The sequence below is a fragment of the Hemicordylus capensis genome, chromosome 3 (assembly GCF_027244095.1).
Source record: "Hemicordylus capensis ecotype Gifberg chromosome 3, rHemCap1.1.pri, whole genome shotgun sequence".
Lineage (NCBI taxonomy): Eukaryota > Metazoa > Chordata > Lepidosauria > Squamata > Cordylidae > Hemicordylus > Hemicordylus capensis.
The window spans coordinates 73,838,646-73,857,688 of NC_069659.1; the positions used below are offsets into that span (position 1 = coordinate 73,838,646).

Consider the following 19,043-nt stretch of genomic DNA (forward strand, 5'->3'; position numbering starts at 1 on the left):
CCAGAAGGGCTGTTCATATGTTTTTATGTTCTTATGAAATTCTGGGTTATTATTTTTTCCATTGCAGTATTCATCAATTTTTTTTTTTTTTATTAGAAGCATAGTGAAGCTTGGCAGTCATCTGCAGCTTTTTGGAAAAAATGTTCTATAAAAATATTGCAAAAGGGTATTTTCTCACTTGATAACCAGCTTTGTGCCCAATGTCGATAGACAAAGCTTAGAATAATGATTGTGCTATATACATATTCAATTGTAGAAGTAGTAGTCACTGAAAGCTCCACTGATATAAGCCATGCAGTGATAAATTCTGCTCTTTCATGTCCGTTTGAGTGACATGGAGTGCCAGTCCATGTGCTCCAGTACACTTCCCCTTTCGGACCTTTCATCAGTCATATTGTTTATCATTCTGCTTTGTGCATCTTTTATATTTTTATGCTTGTAAGAACTTTGACCAGGGACTGTCTTTGCTGAAGCATATGAGCTACTAATACGAAATATGAACTCTAAGTCCCACTGATTTAAATAACATATTTGAGCACACCTTTCTTTCCCTGGATTCCATCTAATATTAAATACAATACTTCAAAAACTACTTTTAATGAAAGTAGACCTTACAACTGGTGATGAACATGAAGTGCAGTCTTCCATTGAGGTTACTGATGTTCTGTTCTTTTCCAATGGAAGTAGTGCCAAGCAACTATGGCAGCACAGATTTTAAGGAGTTGTGCAAGAGCACTCTTGCACAAAACCACTGAACTTTTGCAAGTGTAGCAGCCTTGGAGTGTTGGTAATGTTAATGGAAAACTGCATCATGTTAGCCACTGGGGATAATTACAATGTAGTGATATTACTTAGCACTAACAGTAGATCGATTTCTAACTAAATTTAGGACTGTTTCATGCATTTAGTTGTTAAATGTCTGTGCCTGTTGTATGAAAGGTCAGCAAATCATGGCTTCTTTGGCATATGTCCACATATTTTGAAACTTATACTTGTGTCCTCACATATTAATGCATTAGGCAGATACTGCACTGCATGCACATGCTAAAATATGGTCACGCACTCTGACTATCCGTTGAATGAGGCACGAAACAATGGGGCTTCACTGATTGGCTGAAGGTTCACTATGGGTGTGAGACCAGCTAGGCTGTCGCTGGCTCATCCTTGAAACGACCCCCTTCCCATCCCTGCACATATTGCAGACTTTGGCTGGTCACCCCTTTTCGGGGATCTGGCCAGGAATTTTTGGGGTCCCATGAAATGAGAGTTGGGTGTATTTTTTGCCTATTGTCCCTTAGTTAGCTAATCATCTTGGTTACTACTGGCAGGCACAGTGCAGCATAAATGAGTAGTATAGGGGTCAGTAAGCACCTTAAAGCATGTGTTTGGTGTGAGGAGGTGTCTTTGGCAGTCCCTAGCTGCTTTATGGCTCAGGGACCACTGGCTTGGGACTTCCTCCATCATATTGGGGAATCACCAACCTTAAAGGTTTGGCAGCCTGACAGCGGTGATTCCTGATACAGGTACTTTGATAATAGGTCACCTAAGATGGGCAGCATCAACCACAGGGCTGATGCTGTCCGGAGCCAATGTGTATTTGCCCTGTGCATTTAGGGCTTGTCAACTCGTTGTTGACAGCAGGACTCTAGTTTCTGCACTGTAGCAGGTGAAAAGCCAGTCCTCCTCCTTAATTTCAGACTGATCATCAAATAAAGTTGCAGCTTTTTTAACTCCCTTTATTTGTCTCGTAGCTTCATTGGGTCTGGGTGAAAGTGTAACATGTGATATGGCCTCTACAAGCATATGTGAATAACAGTTATCTTGAATTAGTTGGCTAGATGATAAAATCACTTTTGATCTAATCCTGCTGTGTTAACAAAAATACATTCTAAAGAAGACTGTTTCCATCTTTTAATGTTTGTTTAATCATAATTAAACGAATCACTGCAAACAAATAGTGAGGAGGGTTTCATAAAAATATAATGATGTTTCAATGTATGATCTTTAAGAGATATAACTTATTTACAATTATTACTACTAAATTACAATAGTGTTGATTAAAGGAATTAACTTCCTCCCTAAATCAATATTTAACACCATTTAAATCTTAGTTGGCTGCTACCTATATATTATGGTTACTATAATTTCCATAAATTAGATTCTAATTTAGATACTTCATATATAGATCCCACCAAGATAAACAGGCCAGTCACCATTTCGATGATTGGTGGGGGGAGGGGGCAAGGGGGGTGTATGTAGCATTTACAAGTTCCAGTATCAATGGTCCCAGCTAAAATGATTCACCACTGCAGTATTGTTTAACAATGTAATGCCAATATTTTATACTAAAGGTCCCTTCTTCCTAAGAGCCTTTTTAGTAGCCAATTACTTATCACCAAATTCCACTTGAACTGGATTAATTAAGATGAAAGGGTGATATGTTTTGCTAGAGAATATGTTGAGTATACAATTAAGTGGACTGGTGCCATAAGCCAAACGGAGATAGAAACTGATTTAGGCACACATTGACTTTCTTTGTTGTTTTCCACAATCTTAACATTAAAAACTGTTCTTTAAAGACACATCATTTCTCATACTAGTGCTCCTTGTGTTCAGCATTCTTTTTCAAATGTATCTTCCTACATTACTCTAGATTAGTGAAAGAAATCAATGAGAATTGATCTAATTTGCAGAACACAGTTCTAATATTGATAGTAGTTTATACTCATTTGCTTTTGCCTAATCTTTTATTAATGATCATTCTCAAAATGTCAATTAATATTGCTGTCTAGAAATTCTGTAATATAGGCTAGATAAAATCTACCAGTTAATAAAGTGATGCTCAAAAGAAGCAGAAGGCCAAGTAAACTGGGCTTTTAGTAAATCCTTTCTGTTCTATTTCTCTGAAAACCAATAATCATGAAATCATGTAAGCAAATAAATCTCAGTTGTTTTGTTATCCAGACATCTTCACAAAGATAATTTGTAGCATTAAAATATATTTAATTTTGTACTACAGAAGAATTCAAATAAGTTGTTATGGGTAGACTAGAACCAGGAGAACCAGGTTCAAATCCGTGCTCAGTCCTGTAACTCACTGGGTGACCTGGCGCCTGTTGCTCTCTTGCAGCGTAACAATGGGTGGTGATGGAGAGACCAAGTATGCTACTTTGAGCTCCTGAGAGTAAAATTATGATTTAAAAAGAAGTAATACTATATATTGGACAATATAATGCCATTTGAACTGAACGTAGCAAAAAAAAGTTCTTGCATATGATGAACTGCATGTTTAATATGCAGTCGCCCTGAGCCATTTTTAGAAGGGCAGTATACAAATCAAATCAAATCAAATCAAATAAATAAATAAATAAATAAATAAATAAATAAATATAATCTTGATTACATTTAAATGATATTCTTTAATCTTGAAACTGAAACAAAATTTGCTTAAAGTTATTCAGGGAATTATATAACCACTTAAATTAAATTAATGACATAAATATTAGAAAGGAGATCAATGACTATAAGGTGCAAAGTCACAATATCTTTTATGATAAGGTACATAGGAACATAAGCTGCCACTCATACTTCTGGTCTCCTATTCATATGCAACCAGGGCAGACCCTGCTTAGCTAAGGGGACAAGTCACGATCTTTACCACAAGACTAGCTCTCCTCTCTGCCTTTGAACTAGCCTATGAACTAAATTGATATTAATAGTTCATTCAGTGAATGAAGCAATAATTCCATTAAGCAGAATTACCTCTGTATTATAGTGATTTACAGGTTGGTAACTCTGGTTGAAGATTAGGTACTTTTCCACTTAATCCATCTACATTCTTTTGGACTGACTGATGATTAAAGAGTTTACCTCTTGTAGATAATCATTTTTTAAAATATGCAATTACTTAGATATTTTGCTTGTATGAAGATTAGACTGAGTTTTATAAATAGGATAAAAGGTAGATCATATTCCTAGAAAGCTACTACTTTTATTTTTACATATAATACTGGTGTATACATTTATCTTCTTATCACAATTTTCCAATTGTTACTATTCTCTAACTGCTTTGTATTCAGTAAGGTTGCATGCTATTAAAATTCAGCTACATTGGTATAAGCGTGCTGTTCAAGTCATCTCAACTTATAAACTGCACTTCTGACACATGCCTTTGCATTTGTTTTCACAAATATACTTTTTTCAAGTTCTAAATACTTTCTTACTGTAGGTTTTTTCAGAGAGTATTGCATCATGATAATTTTTTGTTTACTATTTACTTGTACCCTTTGTGATTTTATTTTATTTCCTTATTATCCGTCCATTCAGGGAAATTTATCTTTTTCTCATTATTACAAACTGTTGCCTTTTGGTGGATGTGATCATTCGCCTTTCCTTCATCCTTCTTCCAGAAAAGGTATATTACTTGTACAAGCCCTCCACCACAATATTTGACAAGACACTGTTTTACCCCCTTCCCACAAAGAAGTAAATTCCCCTGAGTCTGTAATTGCCAGGAGATGAAGCGATGATGGGGAGTGATCACAGTCAATAGCTTTGATTAACAATAAGGTAGAAAATTAGCAATGCTAGCATTCAACCACCCTGCCTCCTCTTCCCCATATGTCCACCACAGCATGTGCTGACTGCTTTGCAGAGTGTAGACTGAGCAGTTCACAAGCTGTGAAATCAGAGGGAAGGTGCTGCAGAATAATACAACTAGGACTAGATAAACAGAAGGGGGATTTAAAAGCCAGCAGGAATGTTGCTAAAGATATTACAGAAGTTAATCCAGCCAATAGTGTGGAAGGATGAAGCGTGCTGCGTGCTGCTGTCACTGTTTGTTTTTCTGTCATATGTGGATTTACTTGTGTATGGACATTATTTGATTGAAATGGCAACTACTGTTACAACTATGACCCCATCAGCAGCTCTGATGTTATTTCCGACAGACTCTGATGACCTAGAGAGGGGGAACGACAACGGAACACCACTTCCCACCTCAGATAATGAGGACAATTCGCTGGGCTACACAGGTAGAGTGTATCTTTCCAAACTAATCCTTCCACTTTCCTACTTCCATCTGCCATTCCCACCTGTACACACTTGTTTAATCATCCCTGATGCCATTAACATGGACCATTAGCATTCATTCCAGAAGATGAAAATGCACTACTGAAAAATGTTTGAGTTGCTTTTTGAAGTCAGTATACAAATATGTGTGTTTCTGTATTCAAGAGGTAATTTTGTTCCAATTATATAATTTACTCACCATCTGCATTTTCAGAAAATTAAAATGTTAAGTTCATCTCATTTCAAAGTAATTTGTTTTTAAAAGATCAGGAATTTGTTTCTGCTATTTTTTGTATTTGTAGGTAAATATTTGCAAGACTTTAAGCTTGCACAATTAGGCACAGTGGGTTCTCATATTAGGCCACATTTTGGGGGGAAACAATTGATAGTCTGAATGACTATATAGTGAGTGAAATGTTTTTTCAGTTCTTCCACCTTTAGTAATATTGAGCCACAGCACAATTAACCTTACTGTCATCTCAGTTACACAAGTATCAACTCTGAATCTATCCTATTGTGATTATTCACAAAGTAAAGTGCAAGTCAGTATCAGCAAGGATGGCAGATTCTAATTCAAAAAAGCAGACCTATCGTTCTAGAAAGTGTTACTTCAAGAAACAGTGATGGTTAATGTTCAATGCAAAAAGTAAATGTACTAATAAAATAGAGTATTTCAATAGCATGGACACTGACAAACTCTTATGAAGTTTAAAATCCATGTAGTTTACTGTTATTCAGGTAGACAGAATAAACAAAGAGAAGAAGTTCAAAAGTATAGCTGTGGTGGAGGAATCAGTGAGTTGATAGAAGGTAACATTTAAGTGTTAATCCTAAATATCACTTCAGATGCCTACATTGAATTACCTATATTTGCACCAGAAGTTCCTAGAACTCATCTCTTTGAAATGCCTGGTAGGTCACACACATTATTTACCACCAAAAAATAATAATAATAAAAAAAAAATGCCTGAGAGATAATTAAACAAAGTAATATTATCCATCTCTTCTTATGGGTCTACGACATAAAGAAGAATAAGCAAAGCTATGTGCTTGCTATGGCTTTGGGATCATTAAAATAGGTAAAAGTACAACGTAAGTTTTTCCATCATTTAGGTATGAAGATTTTGAAGTTAGTGGTTCAATAGTATCTGAGCCTGCTTTATACCAAATAAGCTAGCCCACTGCTTAGACAAAGAGAAAGCAGTTTGTTTGTACTGATGTGTTTGTATGCAGATTGATGAACCTTAACTCTACAGCTACAAGATATAAACTTCCATGCAAGCAAGACTTTATCATTCACTGTTATATCAGAAACACTCCATGCATGCAGCCCAGCTGAGTATGTGGAAGTGACACTGAAGTGAAAGCTTCTTCAGAGCTGTCAATGAATTTTTTATATAAAAACATCTAGTAGAGTGTGTAGTTGTGTGATCCAAGCCAATGGGATAACAGCACACTTCCTCAAAGCCTGTCAGATTTTGATACATGATGATGTCAGAGGGGAAAAATATAGAAATTACTTTCCCTCACTCAGAATGGATATGGAGGGAAAGGAATCCATTCTCATTGTGCAGGCAACAGTATCGATATTTCCTGTTTCGCTATGGTGTGCTGCATAGTTTTCATTGCCATAGAACCAGAGGTACACCTAGGTTATTTTGGAGCCTGGAACTGAAGGCCTTTAGAGTCCCTCCTCCCCTGCAAATTAAGCATCATCATGATCGGCTTGGCAACCACATCACCCAGGACAAACTAAAGAGGATTTGGGGGTCACCAGGGGCCGTGGAGGCCTTGGACTTCACCCCCAAAGTCCAGAGGTAAGAGCACCTCTGCACAGAACCATGCAGTAAAACAATAAGGCCTAGTTGCCTTAGCAATGGATTCCTTCTCCTACTAATGTTTTCACCTGCTTTGGGGTTGCCATCAAATCACTGAAGGAGTCAACCCAAAGATATCCACGAACAATGGTTCTGGTTTGTGTTTACTTCTAATAGTCAGAATTTCTACCACAGAAGACCCTTTTTATCCATGGTTTAATGTATCTGCAGATGAGTCATTGATACCCAGTTAATCTGTGACATGAAATATAGCAATTGTCACCTATCCACAATTCCTGAGTGGCCAGAAATGACTTTAAATGTCATTTCCAGCCAGCATTGTGAAACACAGAGCCATTGTGTGGCTCTTTTTTCCTTTTTTCCTTTTTTAAGATTGTAAATGAAAAATTAGAGGATTTGGGGGATTTGGAGGACATACCTGGAGACTTGGAAAACAAGGTACTATGCTTTTCGGACCTCATTTCTGCCCCCTCCCTGCTTTTTAAAGCAGTTTTTTAAGTTCAAAGAACCTAGCCCTCCAATTTCCATAGGGTTAAGGTCTCTTTATTAGCAGTTTTGTTATCTGTGTAAGTTGGCAGGAATGAAACCCCTGCAAATAACCCCCTGTACTACTATAACAAATATGCATATAACACATGGTTCTCAATGTGGTTTACATAGAAAAATAAATATTTCTATTTCTTGTACTTCATTCTTATATATTCTACATGTCTTGATAGTTTATTCTGTTCCAGTTCTAAACCAACAGAAGTCAAAGGGTTTAAACTTAATTGCTCTTAGACAACTGAAATGACTAGATAATGTTTATGGTATCCCGATAAGTGCTTGTAAATCACTAAGCCAATCCTATCATTTGAAAATGTGGGCTGGAATAGGTGCTGAAGAGGGCAAACAAGATGATCAGGGGCTTGGAGCACCTTATTTATGAGGCAAGCTTACAGCATCTGGAGCTTTTTACTTTGGAAAAGAGGAGACTATGGGGAGACACGATAGAGGTGTATAAACTTATGCATGGAATAGAGAGAGTGGATAGAAAGAAATTTTTCGCCCTCTCTTGCAACACTAGAACCAGGGGTCATCCCATGAAACTGAAGGCCAGGAAATTTAGAAACAACAAAAGGTAATACTTTTTTACACAGCACATAATCAAACTGTGGAATTCCATGCCACAGGATGTGATGATGCCCACTAGCTTGGATGGATTTATGGGCAAATTCATGGGCCACAGGCTACTAATCTGGTGGCTACAGGCCACCTCCAGCCTCAGAAGCAAGATGCCTCCAAATACCAGTTGCAGGACAGCAACAGCAAGAGAGAGGACATGCCCTCACCTCTTGCCTGTAGGCTTCTCAGAAGCATCTGGTGGACCACAGTGGGAAACAGGATGCTATATTAAATAGGCAATGGGCCTGATCCAGCAGGGCGGTTCTTATGTTCATGTGGTAATGGACATCCTTCTAGCAAAGAATATTTAAAAAATGAAATAATGGTATGATAAATAATGAGATAAAAACAGATTGACCTTTGCTAATTAAGGAAGGAGACACTTTTAAAGTGGCTCTCTTATACTTAGCAGGGTGAGACCAATTGTCCTATTCAACCCAGTATAGTATTAGTCCCAGTAGCTATTTTTTACTGGTGTCTAGCTTGTGTTTATTTTGAGAATGTGAGCCCTTTGGGAGCAGAGAATCCTCTTTTCTTCTCTTTTGCGATGTAAGCTGCTTTGAGAACTTTTTGTTGAAAAGCAGTATATACATATTCTAAATAATAATAATAAATGATATTAGTTACATGGCAATCCTAGTTTAAAGAGTTAACTGGGATTGCTGAGCCCCACAGAACTATTTTGTGTGAATACAAATTTATTGGTCAATCCTGGTCAAGCCATTGTAGTTAAAACACATTTAACTAGGATAGGTTACCAGGATCCTACGTATTAGGCCTATGTATGCATAATACATACAGAAACTTCACACACAGGTTCAGAAACTTCAGAATTTAGATGTTGGAATTCCCTGCCCCACCACCAGGAGGCAGTAGAGTGTGGGACAAGTGCCCCAGGTAGCATCCTGGTGTTGGGTGCCTTTTAATTCACCACCCAGCACTGGCATGGTGATGATTCAGAGATGATGGTGATGATGCAGATATGAGATGATGCAGAGATTATGGCAAGTTCAGGGTGGTCAGGGAGCATGGAATGGGTTGCCCGCTCACTGCTTGGAAAATGGGCCGACTTCTGAAGATTGCAGTTTCACACATGACTTAGCAAAGTGAGAAGTCTTACATGGGGCTGTAATCTTCAGAAGCCCACGTGTTTTCCCAGCAGCACACGGGCTTTCCTGAAAGCATTTTCACACACTCTGCACACCCGGTGCTGGAATGCTGGAATTCCAAAGTTTCTGATTTCCACAGGCCTACTGTGTATCTATTCTGATTCATATATATTCTGATTCACTCAGGAATCTCAGTTAACTCTTTCACCAGGATCACCATAATTGTGAGAACACAGATATAATGCAAGATAATGACCCAGTAAGGTCATTTTTACTACTTCAAGTAATCCTATATATTAGATGGTAAGTATCTGTTGTCAAGTGCCCAACAAAAGTTATTTGAGGCAGGGTTGCAAGGGTTATTTATTTGTCAAATTTGTACACTGCCACAAACTTTCATCTCTGGGCAGTTAACAACAATATAAAATAAGTGACAACATGCACAAAAATCTTAAACAATTAAGGCAATCTAAAAATTAAAAACAGGTTAAAACTTAAAAATTTTAAAAGCTGGAAAAGCTTCAGTGAAGAGGTGGGTTTTCAAGTGCTTTTAAAAAAATTGTCAGAGTTGGGGAGGATACTATTTCAGTAGGGAGTACATTCCACAGTCTCGGGGCAGCAACCAAGAAGGTCCGTCCCCATGTGGCTGCCAACTGAGCTGTCAGCAACTGGAGATGGACCTCTCCAGAGGAATTCAATGGGCGGTGGGGGTCATAATAGGGGACATAGAAATTTACATAGAACATAGGGAACATAGAAATTTACTAGCTGTTTCCCCTTCCGGCTGCCCTGCCAGCTTTTTGACCTTGGGGAGCAGTGCCAACCACCCATGGAACCTCACCTTGCTCCTCTGTAATGCCAGGTCGGTCCAGAACAAATCAGAAACTATCCATGATTTGATTCTGGATGAAGGTGCCAACCTGGTATGTATTACAGAGACCTGGTTGGGGAAGGCTGGGGGCCCAGTGTGGTCCCAGCTTCTCCCTCCAGGGTACTCTGTTGAGGAGCGGGTGAGGGACCGGGGGCGGGGAGGTGGAGTGGCTGTGGTCTATAAGAATAATATCTCCCTTACCAGGATCCCTGTTGGAGTGTCAGACCATATTGAATGTGTGTACCTAAGTTTGGGGACCAGGGTTAGACTGGGACTTCTGTTGGTATACCGATCGCCCTGCTGCTCAACAGAGTCCCTAACTGAGCTGACGGACTTGGTCTCGGACTTGGTGTTGGAGTCGCCCAGGCTTGTGGTACTGGGTGACTTCAATGTTCATTTTGGGACCAATTTGTCCAGGACAGCTCAGAAGTTCATAGCGGCCATGACAACTATGGGCCTATCTCAGGTAGTCTCGGGACTGACGTACATTGCTGGTCACATGCTTGATTTGGTCTTTCACTGACCAGGGTGGTGTTCCATGGGTGGGGACTCCTGTGATTTCCCCATTGTCATGGACGGACCACCATCTGGTTAAGGTTGGCCTCACAGTCACACCCCACCTTCACAGGGGTGAGTGACCTATTAGGATGGTCCGCCCAAGAAGGTTATTGGATCCCATAGGATTTCAATAAGCCTTGGAGGGATTCAGTGTTGGCTGTGCCGGTGATCCTGTTGATGTCCTGGTAGAGAATTGGAGGAGCAAACTCACTGGGGCGGTAGACATGATTGCTCCTAAGCGTCCTCTGCGACCCGCTTCAAAACTGGCCCCTTGGTATATGGAAGAACTATGGGGGCTGAAGCGGTGAGGTAGATGACTGGAGCGCAGGTGGAGAAAGACTCGGCTTGAATCCGACATATTGCAACATAGAGCTTACTTGAAGACCTATGCTCAGGCTATACGTGCAGCAAAGAAGCAATTCTTTTCTGCCCGTATTGCATCTGCAAGTTCATGTCCGGCGGAGTTGTTCAGGGTTGTGAGAGGGCTAGTATGTGCCCCTCCTCCCTTGAATCAGAATTAGGAACCATCGATTACCCGCTGTGATGCGTTTAATGAATTCTTTGTGGGGGGAAATCTCTCGTATTCGGGCCGACTTAGATTTCGTCTCCACACTTACTTCAGTATCTGATGTGGAGGTATCCAGCGATTCCTTTTATGTGGTTAGGTTGGATCAGTTCCAGTTTGTGACTCCTGAGGATGTGGACAAGCTGATTGGAATGGTCCAGTCCACCACGTGTCCTCTTGACCCTTGCCTGACATGGCTTATACTGTCTGGCAGGGGGGTTGTTTTAGAAGTCCTGGTAGAGATCATAAGTGCATCTCTGAGGGAAGGCAGGATGTCTCCTAGTCTTAAGGAGGCAATTATTAGACTGCTTCTAAAGAAGCCTACCTAAGATCCCTCAGAGCTGAGTAACTACAGGCCTGTCTACAACCTTCTGTGGCTGGGTAAGGTAACTGAAAGGGTGGTGGCCTCCCAGCTCCAGATAGTCTTGGAGGAAACAGATTATCTAGACCCATTTCAAACTGGCTTCAGGGCTGGCTATGGGGTGGAGACTGCCTTGGTTGGTCTGATGGATGATCTCCAATTGGGAATTGACAGAGGAAGTGTGACTCTTTTGGTCCTTTTGGATCTCTCGGCAGCTTTCAATACTATCAACCATATTATCCTTCTGGAGCATCTAAGGGGGTTGGGGCTGGGAGGCACGGCTTTGAAGTCGTTCTGCTCCTACCTCTCGGGCAGGTTCCAGATGGTGTCTGTTGGAGACTGTTGTTCTTCAAAATCTGAACTTTTGTATGGTGTCCCTCAGGGCTCCATATTGTCTCTCAAGTTGTTTAACATCTACATGAAACTGCTAGGAGAGATCATCAGGAGATTTGGTGCAGGGTGCTATCAGTATGCTGATGACACCCAAATCTATTTCTCCATGTCAGCATCATTGGGAGATGGCATAACCTCCCTAAATGCATGTCTGGAATTGGTAATGGGCTGGATGAGGGATAACAAACTGAGACTGAATCCAGATAAGACATTGTGCGGGTTCAAAACTCGAGAGACGATTTTGATCTGCCTGTTCTGGATGGGGTCACACTTTCCCAGAAGGAACAGGTACGCAGTCTAGGGGTGCTTCTGGATCCAGGCCTCTCCTTGTTGTCCCAAGTTGAGGCAGTGGCCAGAAGTGCCTTCTATCAGCTTCGTCTGATACACCAGCTGCGTCCGTTTCTTGAGATAGACGACCTTAAAACAGTGGTACATCTGCTGGTAACCTCCAGACTAGATTAATGCAATGTGCTCTATGTGGGCTGCCCGTGTACGTAGTCCGGAAACTACAGTTGGTCCAGAATGCAGCAGCCAGGCTCATCTCTGGGTCATCTAGGAGAGACCATATTACTCCCATATTGAAGGAGTTACACTGGCTGCCGATAAGTTTCCGGGCAAAATACAAGGTGTTGCTCATAACCTATAAAACCCTAAATAGCTTGGGCCCTGGGTATTTATGAGAACGTCTTCTTCATTATGAACCCCACAGTCCATTGAGATCATCAGGAGAGGTCTATCTGCATTTGCCACTGGCTCGTCTGGTGGCTACTCAGGGACGGACCTTCTCTGTTGGTGCCCCGAGGCTTTGGAATGCGCTCCCTAGTGAAATAAGAGCCTCTCCATCCCTGACAACTTTTTAAAAGTCTTTAAAGACACATCTGTTCACTCAGGCTTTTAACTGATATTGTTTTGATTGTTTTAGTGTTGTTTTTAGAATATTATTTTAAAACTTTAAACTGTGTTTTAAATTTCTTGCTTTTAAATTTTCTGTTTTTGTTTTTAATTAATGTTTTACTGTTTTTATTTGTTGTGAACCTCCCTGAGACCTTGGGTTAGGGCCGTATAAAAATGCACTAAATAAATAATAATGAAGAAGACATTTTCTTAAATACCCAGGGCCTAAGCCGTTTAGTGCTTTATAGGTTATAACCAGCACTTTGCATTTTGCCCAGAAATCTGTTGGCAGCCAGTGTAGTTCTATCAACACAGGAGTAATGTGGTCTCTCTGAGATGACCCAGAGACCAACCTGGCTCTTGCATTCTGTACCAACTGGAGTTTCCGGACTACATACAAAGGCAGCCCCACATAGAGCACATTGCAGAAGTCAAGTCTAGAGGTTACCAACATTTGTACCACTGTTTTGAGGTCATTCATCTCAAGAAACAGGCGCAGCTGGCATATCAGCTGAAGCTGATAGAAAGCACTTCTGGCCACCGCCTCAACCTGGGATACCAAGGAGAGATGTGGATCCAGAAGCACTCCTAGACTGCGTACTTGTTCCTTTTGGGGAAGTGTAACACCATCTAGAACAGGCAGATCAAAATAGTCTCCGGAGTTCTGACCCCACACAGTGAGTATCTCCGTCTTATCTGGATTTAGTCTGAGTTTATTCTCCCTCAACCAGTCCATTACTGCTTCCAGGCAGGCATTTAGGGAGGTTATGTCATCGCCTAATGATATTGACATGGAGAGGTAGATCTTGGTAGCATACTGATAACACCCTTCACCAAATCCCCTGATGATTTAAGGCATATGAGAAATGTGATGGCATTAAGGAATGTGATGGCACCAAGAAGAGGGACATGGCTGAAGTGATTGCCTCAGCTCCTGGGGAGGAGTGTGACTGAGAGGCCAGAGAGGAGGAGGATTTGGGTGACTTTAATCCAAGAGAGAGGGGAATCCAGAGAAGTGATTCCAGCAGGATCATGGCTGGGCAGTTCCAGAATGTACACTGAGAACCATATGCTCTGTCACTAAGTTAGTGACATATGCTCTGTCACGAAGTTATATGCTCTGTCCCCAGCTATTGTGTCCATCTGTAAATGAAGTCAATAGATTAGCCTCATAGACCCATGCAACCAGAAAGGTACAGGAATGGGCAAAGTACAAGAAAAAGTTCCTTCTTTAACTTCTAGCCATATTCTCTATCCGCGGTGGATGTTCAAACATTCCCACTTGTGTTTATATAATGTACATGGTGAGTTAATGTGTTTCCTTACATTTAATTGTACTAGAATTTTGAACAGGCGCATTTCACACACCTGTGTAAACTACATAAGTAACATACAGTCATCCCTTGCTAACCGCGGGTTTCCCATCATGGATTTGAATATCTGCGACTGGGAAATTATGACCGGTCTTGCCAACCATGACGTGAGTATCCACAATTTGGTGATATTTTTTGGAAATCTGGGGTTTGAAAGAAATTTTGGGGGTCATTGGGTCTTTTCAGAGGCTGAGGGTCATTTCTGGGGATCAGGGAAATAATTCTGGGGGTCAGGGGGCAATTTTTTCTATTTTTACTGTATTTTGTGGTCCTTTCAATGCATTCCTATTGCTTGTCAACTGCTAATTTGCCAACTGCGGGGTTTTCCAGGAACAGAACCCTCATGGTTGATGAGGAATGACTGTATACTGATTCTGTAAAGTGTTTCTAACTGGGCATTTGCTTCCTACATCAAATTATTTCTACCCCAGAACTGTACACTAAAATGTAACCCATGTATTTAAAATCCTTTCAAAACAGGAAGACAAACTGTTCAAAAGAACTTATGCTTCCTCATCATATTAGAATAAAATAAAGTATACTTTACTGCTGTTTAGTTTTTATTGACCATCCATTTTTAAGCAGTATCTAGGTGCCCATAAAAAAACCATCAATACTAATATAGAACTATTATGACCTGCCTAACCCCCTGTCCAGTGATAATGAAATTCCAACTAATTAACAAGATTGCTCTTTTTCATTGGCAGCTTGTGCCCTAGCCAGTCAAACTGCCAAGCTGACTAGATAAGGCTTACAATTTGTCTTTACAGTTACCAATACTAGGTTTTGGCAAAATGTAGAAGATGATTTCTTCTCCACTAAGATGTAACTACTGAGTGCCAAAGGCAGATAACCTAGCTATATAAAAACATAAATTATATGAACTCCTAAAGGGTTTCTGCCATTTCCATTATGTACTGATTGTATAGACCTCACAAACCTTTAGGAAGCAGAAACGGAAACTAAACTCCATAGCATTTTCCCTAAATTTCCTTCTGCATGAGGATGAGCACAAAACAACAAATTAGCCGTTTCTTCTAGCTCTTGGATTACAATATAGTTAAGTTACATGCTGGTTTCTTTTTAAAAGTATGTAGCCTGTCATACACTAGATCTATAGCTGTTAAGTGTTCACCTGTTCACCTTATATTAACCTGGAAGTAATTCCAGTTTATTCCTCCTGTTTATGTACCCGTTGTTGAAATAAGAGCCTCCGCATCTCTGATAGCTTTTAAAAAGGCACTGTAGACATGTTTATTCACTCAGGCTTTTAACTGGATTTTTATAGTTTTAATACTTTTAATGTTGGGCACTGTTCCCTCTAAGGTGTGAGCATGTGCATGCACTCACACATTTTCTGATGTCCACTCAGTTAATTTTAGATCCTGCTCAGGTTGAATCAGGAAGGCCCCAGTCTGAATGCACTTACACACACACTGCCTTGATACTGCCACCCAGAACAAAGCTCATTCCTCACACAGATGAAAAAAATTAAGAGAGAACACTGCTGTTGGGTTTTAAATGATTTTAATGTTAATTTTAATGTTTCAATTATTTTAATTGTAAACCGCCCAGGGACTCATGTTTTGGGAAGTATAGATATACATTAAAAACATAAATAAAATATAAAAACTCCAATATGAGGCTTGGAAAATGACACCTACCTGCCAGCCACGCCAAACAAACACACACTCTTCCCAGCCCTTAACAGCTCTAGCAATGGTGGTGAGTGGTGAGGAATGTTGATTTTTTCTTTCTTTCCCCACCTGGTCATCCTGGCATGCACTCAATAGAGCACCAAGAGTAAAGCAGCAGCTGCACCAGCAGCAGCTCAGGGTATCAGGCTTTCCAGTGGCTACTGCAAGTGCAGTAGATATTGGAAAGATCTCAGCTATCAATTAAGGCACACACTGTGCCCCATGATGTGCTTTGGACCTATTGTGTCAGGAGGAAAGATGCCATGGCTTTGGGAGTTGGAGACTTTCTAACAGCTAGTGGAATAGCAGTTGCTGTTGGAACGGCTGCAACTCTGAGCAGCACCAGAGTGCCAAAGCAATGGGGAAGGAGGGAAGGATGGAATTCTCCAGCTGCGGTTGCTTTATTCTTGATCCCCTGTGGACCACACATGGCAAGGCACAATTTCGGGGAACAAGAAAATCAATCCTGCCCACTCACTTCCGCAGCTTCTGCTGCCACTATCCAACATGAAAGTTAAGGTCCAGATGAGTGTGTCTTGGTGGGGTGCAGAGCTGGTGATAGATCAGGTGGGGAGAAACCTTTGAACATTTGTCTGAGAAGAGCTTTTAGGGTTTGAGAAGTTCCTTCTACAGGTACTGGCTCTGACAAGATTGGGAAACCTCTACCCTGGTAGGTTGGTCATTAGAGAAGTCTTAGGAAGTGGGCAATGGCACCTCCTTTGGTTATAATGGAGGGGATGGAATTAATGGGGCTCCCCACCTTGACTTGTCCTCCCTTCACTGAAGAATTCTGGACCAGCACCATGGCATCAAATTTTACATAAACAGAGACTCTCTGGGCCAGATGGAGAAGCAGAAGTAACAACTGTGCAAGCTGTTTTTCCCCCTTTACATTTTCTCATAGTCACAAATGTAGTGCCTTTTATCAAGACAACTTCTACTCCCTAAAAATAATTATTTTTATCATGGTTCTATGCAGGACATTTCAACATGTTAATGCAAAGGAATTTTTCTTTATATTTTAGACACAGTTAGTAAAGTAATAACTGCAGTTGATTCATTTTGGAGCTCTATCTGTACTACAGCCTGAGATTTCTCTGCACACTTTCTTTTCTTCATCTAATGATCAATGGATGCAAAGTAATTTCTAAGACATTGTGCTTTGTTATTCAAGTGTGCTTGGGCATTATAAAAAAAGGCAGCCCATTTCCTGTTTAACCTGCTGTAACATAAAATATTGGGGAATCATTTAACAGTTCACTGAATACAGCTCAACTGAATACAGCTCAACAGTTCAATGAATACGCTGTTGAGTATGATGGCTTGTTAAATTAGCAGTACAACTAAACATTTTCAGATAAGGTTCACTACTTCTTATTAGGTTGGTGTTTACAACCTTTATTAGAGGTATATGTTCAATAGCCTCAAAAACATTGTCTGCTTAGGATAATATTACTTAACACTCATTTAGACATTTCAGCAGCCCCATATAATAGTTTTCCAGTATGTCATGGTCTTAAATATATATCCATATTCTCAAAATCCTCATAGGAAAGGGAAGTACTTATGAATATCATAGTAATTAATCAAACGTAAACCAACATATTTTATTCTACAGATGTAGATATTTGAAAAGCATGGTGCATGCATCATCAATGCTTCTAGTTAAATAAAAAAGTTGACATGCAAAGATTAATTCTCTGTTTATAAATTGTAATTTAAAGTGTGCGTAAACATGACCTCCTTTTAGTTATGGGTGACTTCTATGCAAACATAGGGCAGAAGAATCATGGACTAACAAATGTGGCAGGGAAGCTTGGATTGGGAATTATCAATCAAAATGGTCAATGGAGTATTGAACTGAGCTTTAGATCTGGCTTTTAAAATCACAAATACCATTCTTATTCATAATACTAAGAGGTAAATCATATATTTCTGATGGCAACATGTTAATATCTTCTACTCAAATTGCTCACAAGATTTTAGATCTTTAGTGAACATTATCAACTGTGATCAATCTTTGCGTATCAAGAACAAGAGTGAAATCTCTAAGCAAAATGACAAGAAAAATACATGATACAGTTCTATTAGAGCCAAGCTATACTCTGAGAAACTTCACATAATCAAATTAGGCTTTCACTAAACACACAATTTTGCCTTGTGTTTTTGGGAAGGCTGGGTAATAAAATAACAGCACTAGCCTCCATGTTACTGTACATCCTGGGTCCTCTATACATGTGCACTGTTGTAGAAGAGGGCTCAGAGTTCAAAGCACTCCCTTTGTTCTGGAATTGCTCTGTAAGGTCTAAAATACATCACTGACCCTCAGCTGTGAGTTTCCAATGTTACCAAACTGTTCTGGAATACAGGGAGCCCTTTGCAACAGTATGTGTGTCTGAGGACCTGGGAAGTAAAATGGTAGCTAGCACTGTGTAACAGAAGGGTTCAAGCCAATGTATTTAATGTCGTAGTATATGTGGTTTGGCCCTCAGACTATAGGTAGGAGATTGGATATTTGAATATTTTCTCTCTCTCTCTCTCTCTCTCTCTCTCTCTCTCTCTCTCTCTCACACACACACACACACACACACACAGCTTATGTAATTAGCAATCTGGGGGCATTGTTCCTTCTGTCTGGCATGCTAATTTTATCAGAGGGCAACATTTTATTTTTAGATGACAGTGTGTCAAATATTAGATCTCCTACCACATTTTGAAGTAGACCAGTCTAGCAACAGACACATCATACAAGTATTGCTGATCATGTGATTTTATTCATTCACTCATTCATTCATTTATTTTTCCATTTAAAATACCGCTCTTCCTCCAAGGAGCCCAGAGTGGTGTACTACATACTTAAGTTCCTCCTCACAACAACCCTGTGAAGTAGGTTTGGCTGAGAGAGAAGTGACTGGCCCAGAGTCACCCATCAAGTATCATGGCTGAATGGGGATTTGAACTTGGGTCTCCCTGGTCCTAGTCCAGCACTCTAACCACTATACCACGCTGGCTTCTTAATCAAATGCTAGAGGAAGACACTAAAAAAAATTTTTTTTAAAGAGGGTCTAAAATAATTACCAAAGTACTTGAATGTTTATTAAATCAAACAAAGTTTCTAAACTTTATATTCTTAAAATGGCATAGAAATAA

The 19,043-nt window shown here is 40.0% G+C and overlaps 1 protein-coding gene across 1 annotated transcript in view; it reads left to right on the forward strand.

Moving 5' to 3' along the window:
* The window catches only part of ROBO1 (roundabout guidance receptor 1), a 927,259-nt gene that overhangs the window by 312,313 nt on the left and 595,903 nt on the right, over positions 1-19,043 (forward strand). Inside the window, 1 exon segment of the mRNA XM_053306810.1 lies at positions 4,950-5,033. Coding sequence (XP_053162785.1) covers positions 4,950-5,033 — 84 coding nt within the window.